The sequence below is a fragment of the Quercus suber genome, unplaced genomic scaffold, assembly GCF_002906115.3.
Source record: "Quercus suber isolate HL8 unplaced genomic scaffold, Cork oak 2.0 scaffold_213, whole genome shotgun sequence".
NCBI classification, from domain to species: Eukaryota; Viridiplantae; Streptophyta; class Magnoliopsida; order Fagales; family Fagaceae; genus Quercus; species Quercus suber.
Genome location: NW_027069671.1, coordinates 655,906 through 659,112, shown reverse-complemented (window position 1 = coordinate 659,112; position 3,207 = coordinate 655,906). Strand labels below are relative to the sequence as shown.

The 3,207-nt window shown below is 41.5% G+C and overlaps 1 protein-coding gene across 1 annotated transcript; it reads right to left on the bottom strand.

The window, feature by feature from the left end:
* Positions 1-589: 589 nt before the first annotated feature.
* On the bottom strand, positions 590-1,276 carry LOC136070127 (uncharacterized). Its single transcript, XM_065779561.1, has 2 exons — positions 995-1,276; positions 590-745 (listed from the first exon to the last, which is right to left on the bottom strand). Exons 1-2 carry the CDS (start codon positions 1,274-1,276, stop codon positions 590-592), a joined length of 438 nt encoding a protein of 145 aa, XP_065635633.1.
* Positions 1,277-3,207: the final 1,931 nt, after the last annotated feature.

The window sequence follows — 3,207 nt, the reverse complement described above, 5'->3', positions numbered from 1 at the left end:
ACGAATTGAGGGTAGGTCGGCCCAGTATGGCATTGTAAGCGGAGGAACGGTCTACAACAAGGAAGGTGACATCCTTGGTAATCTGTTGAGGGTGATCACCAACTGTCACGGGTAATGTAACTGTATCGAGGGGATATACTTTCGTTCCTCCGAACCCGACGAGTGGTACATTGGTCGATATGAGTCGTTCTCTCTCAATTCTCATCTGTTGGAACGCCAGGTAATAAAGAATATCAGCAAAGCTCACATTGTCAACTAGGACTCGGTGAATGTTGTAATTTCCTACTCGTATGCTAACAACAAGTGCATCGTCGTAGGGGTGGTAGAGACGTCGAGCATCTTTCTCTGGGAATCCAACTATAGGATTGTCAACCCGCGCCATCTTTAAAACAAAACCCGTCAACTAGACATTCTGAACCATCCTAAGGTAAGTCTTGTGAGCTTTCCTAGATGAGCCAAATGTTGTGGTGCCCCTTACAATCATCCTTATGTCCCCTCAAGGTGGTTTACAGTGCTCGCCTTCCCTTCTACTAGTCTGTTCCTACAGTGGGTCTGTCCTTTCTTTGTTAACAAACCGTTGTAGTTTTCCCTATCTGATGAGGGCCTCGATTTGTTGCTTCAAGTCATAGCATTCAGATGTGTCGTGACCGTGATCACGATGAAAGCGACAATACTTGTCTCTGGACCTCTTGCTCGGATCTCCCTTTAACTTGCCCGGCCATGTTAAGGTTGTATCATCCTTGATCTGCATCAGAACTTGATCAATTGGGGTAGTCAACAAGGTGAAATTTGAAAACCTTCCAACGAGTGGCTTGGAGCGCTTATACCCCCGTTGGTCTCTAGTTCTAGAGGTCTCCTCTCTCTTGCCGCGCATCTTCCTGTCTATCCCTCTTCTTAGGCTTTTCCTCTTGAGCCAGCAGTGCATCTTCCACATTCATGTACTTGGTGGCCCGATAAAGCACGTCTAACATGGATTTGGGTCATTTTTGTATACAGAGCACAAAAGCTTCCCCTTCCGCAAGCCATTGGTGAATACAGCAACCAGTATCTTATTGTTCACTTCATTTATCGAAAAGGCTTCCTTGTTGAACCATGTTATGTATGATCTCAGTGTCTCATCCTCACACTGCTTGATGCTCATCAGGCATGTAGTGGACCTTTTGTACCTGTGCCCCTCGATGAAATGCGAAGCAAACCATGCGCTTAATTCCTTGAAAGTGCTGATGGGGTTAGGCATCAATCTACTAAACCATACCCTTGCAGGTCCTTTTAGCATAGTCGAAAATGCTCGGCATATGATCTCATATGGGACCCGTTACAAGTGCATGAGGGTGTTGAATGATTCCAAGTGATCCAAGGGATCCTTAGACCCGTCATAGGGTTCTATCTATGACATCCGGAACTTCACGAGGAGGGGGAAGGAAGTGACAGGTGTTGTGAAAGGTGAATTCTTCCTGTGGACCAGTTCATCGAGGTAATTTGACACCCGTCCCTCGAGGGCGTTCATCATGAACTCCATCCTCTCCTTCATCATCTGCATCTCCGTAACCATGTGTGATGGTGCAGTACCTGTGATAGATGGTCTGCTCAAAGCGTTGCTGCCTTCTAGTCCCTCTCTATTCTGCCTACTGTTGGTGTGCTAAAGACTGTCACCTTCCTACTCTTCTTCCTGGTTTCAGGGCTCAACATCCTTTTGGCACAACTATTTTTCTAGATCTTGGTTCTGCTTAGTAAGGTGTTCTACAACCGTGGCCAAATTCTGCACCTGTCTCTCGAGGATAGCGGCACATGGTTCATTCTCTTGATTGTTGGTTGTTGCCATCAAGCGTGTGAGTACCATACAACTCTTTGTCTGGAAGTGACAATATGGCTATCGTGCTTCCCATAGACGACGCCAACTAATGATGCTGAAAATCGTTGTGAGCCGAATTGTCCTTACGTGCCCTTGGTAACCTACGTAACACAAATAGAAAGAAAGCCTTGTAGAGAGTATCAGTGTGGCACCAGCCAAAGACCCTCCGAAAGTTAAATTAGAAAAAAGAATTTTCTATCACTCTAGAATGCCAAAGCTAGGATATTATTATGCGTACCTTGATTTGTGAGGGCTTTGGGGTTTTTATAGTAGTGTAAAGTCGACCTTAATTTCTTGGTGGAGAGGGTATTTCGTTGTAGGGAAGATCCCCATTAATGCTCGTACTTCGAGGAATCCTTTTCTTGTAGGGATTTCCCCTGATTATGGTTGGGCATAGAATGCAAGGTATTTCCATATTAGGATTCTTGGGGACCACTTAGCCCACGTAGGCGCCACGTGACTGTCACCCGTTTCTGTTGAGTCCGTCCACCTTGAAAGGTCCGTCCGCCTTAAGGAGTCCATCTGTTTCTCTACCTTCCGTGCAAGACATGACTCTGTCTACTAGTCCTTTGACTCGTTAAGTTACCCAGACTGTCTCTCTTGGTATCACCGTCGCTTATTATTAACTTTGCAAATTGGATCCGTCTAATTTAGGATTTATCCCTATCAATTTTAAACTACAAAAACATGAAATTTAAAAAATTTATTGATGATATAGTTATTAATTTTTAATTTTCTAAAAATTTTATTAGCATAGGGGATATAAGAAGAAATTATAATCCAATTGTGAATTTTTCAAAAGTCACATCTAATAAAAAGATATAGAGTAAGGTTGCAACTTTAGACTACAACCAATTTTTTTGTTAACATTGTTCTTGAAAAAATCTTGAAAAGAGATTTTGGCATGGGAAACTGTTAAAGCAGAATTTTGTACTCGCCAATTCATCGAGTCTCACTCTTTCTTGAGTAATGCTACATACAATATATATATATATATATATTCCGTACCAGTTGAATTAGAAAAATTTTACTAGTTTTCACTAAAACCTGCTACTAATATACCCCTAACAATTTGTCATATCAACAAATGCCAAATTTTTGCATCTCTAAAGTTTCTCCTCATTTTTTGAATGAAATTTTTTATTTTTACTGTAATTTTTAACATCAATGCATTGAGTTTTAATCCTCTGAACCAAGTTTCTGCCAAGCCCACAGAAATTCATTTGAAATATATTCGGACAAAGCGATTGTAGCAATTATTGAAAACAATTATTATTACTATAAAAAACACATAACTACAAACAAGAAGTCAGGTTTACAAAGTGATTGAAAATCTTCCTGTACGAAGTGATAAA

Coding starts and splice junctions, on each gene's coding strand:
- LOC136070127 (XM_065779561.1), bottom strand. CDS start 1,276: ATGCTAAAAGGACCTGCAAGGGTATGGTTTAGTAGATTGATGCCTAAC. Junction 746..994: donor AGGGGAAGCTTTTGTGCTCT/GTATACAAAAAT, acceptor GTTCTGATGCAG/ATCAAGGATGATACAACCTT.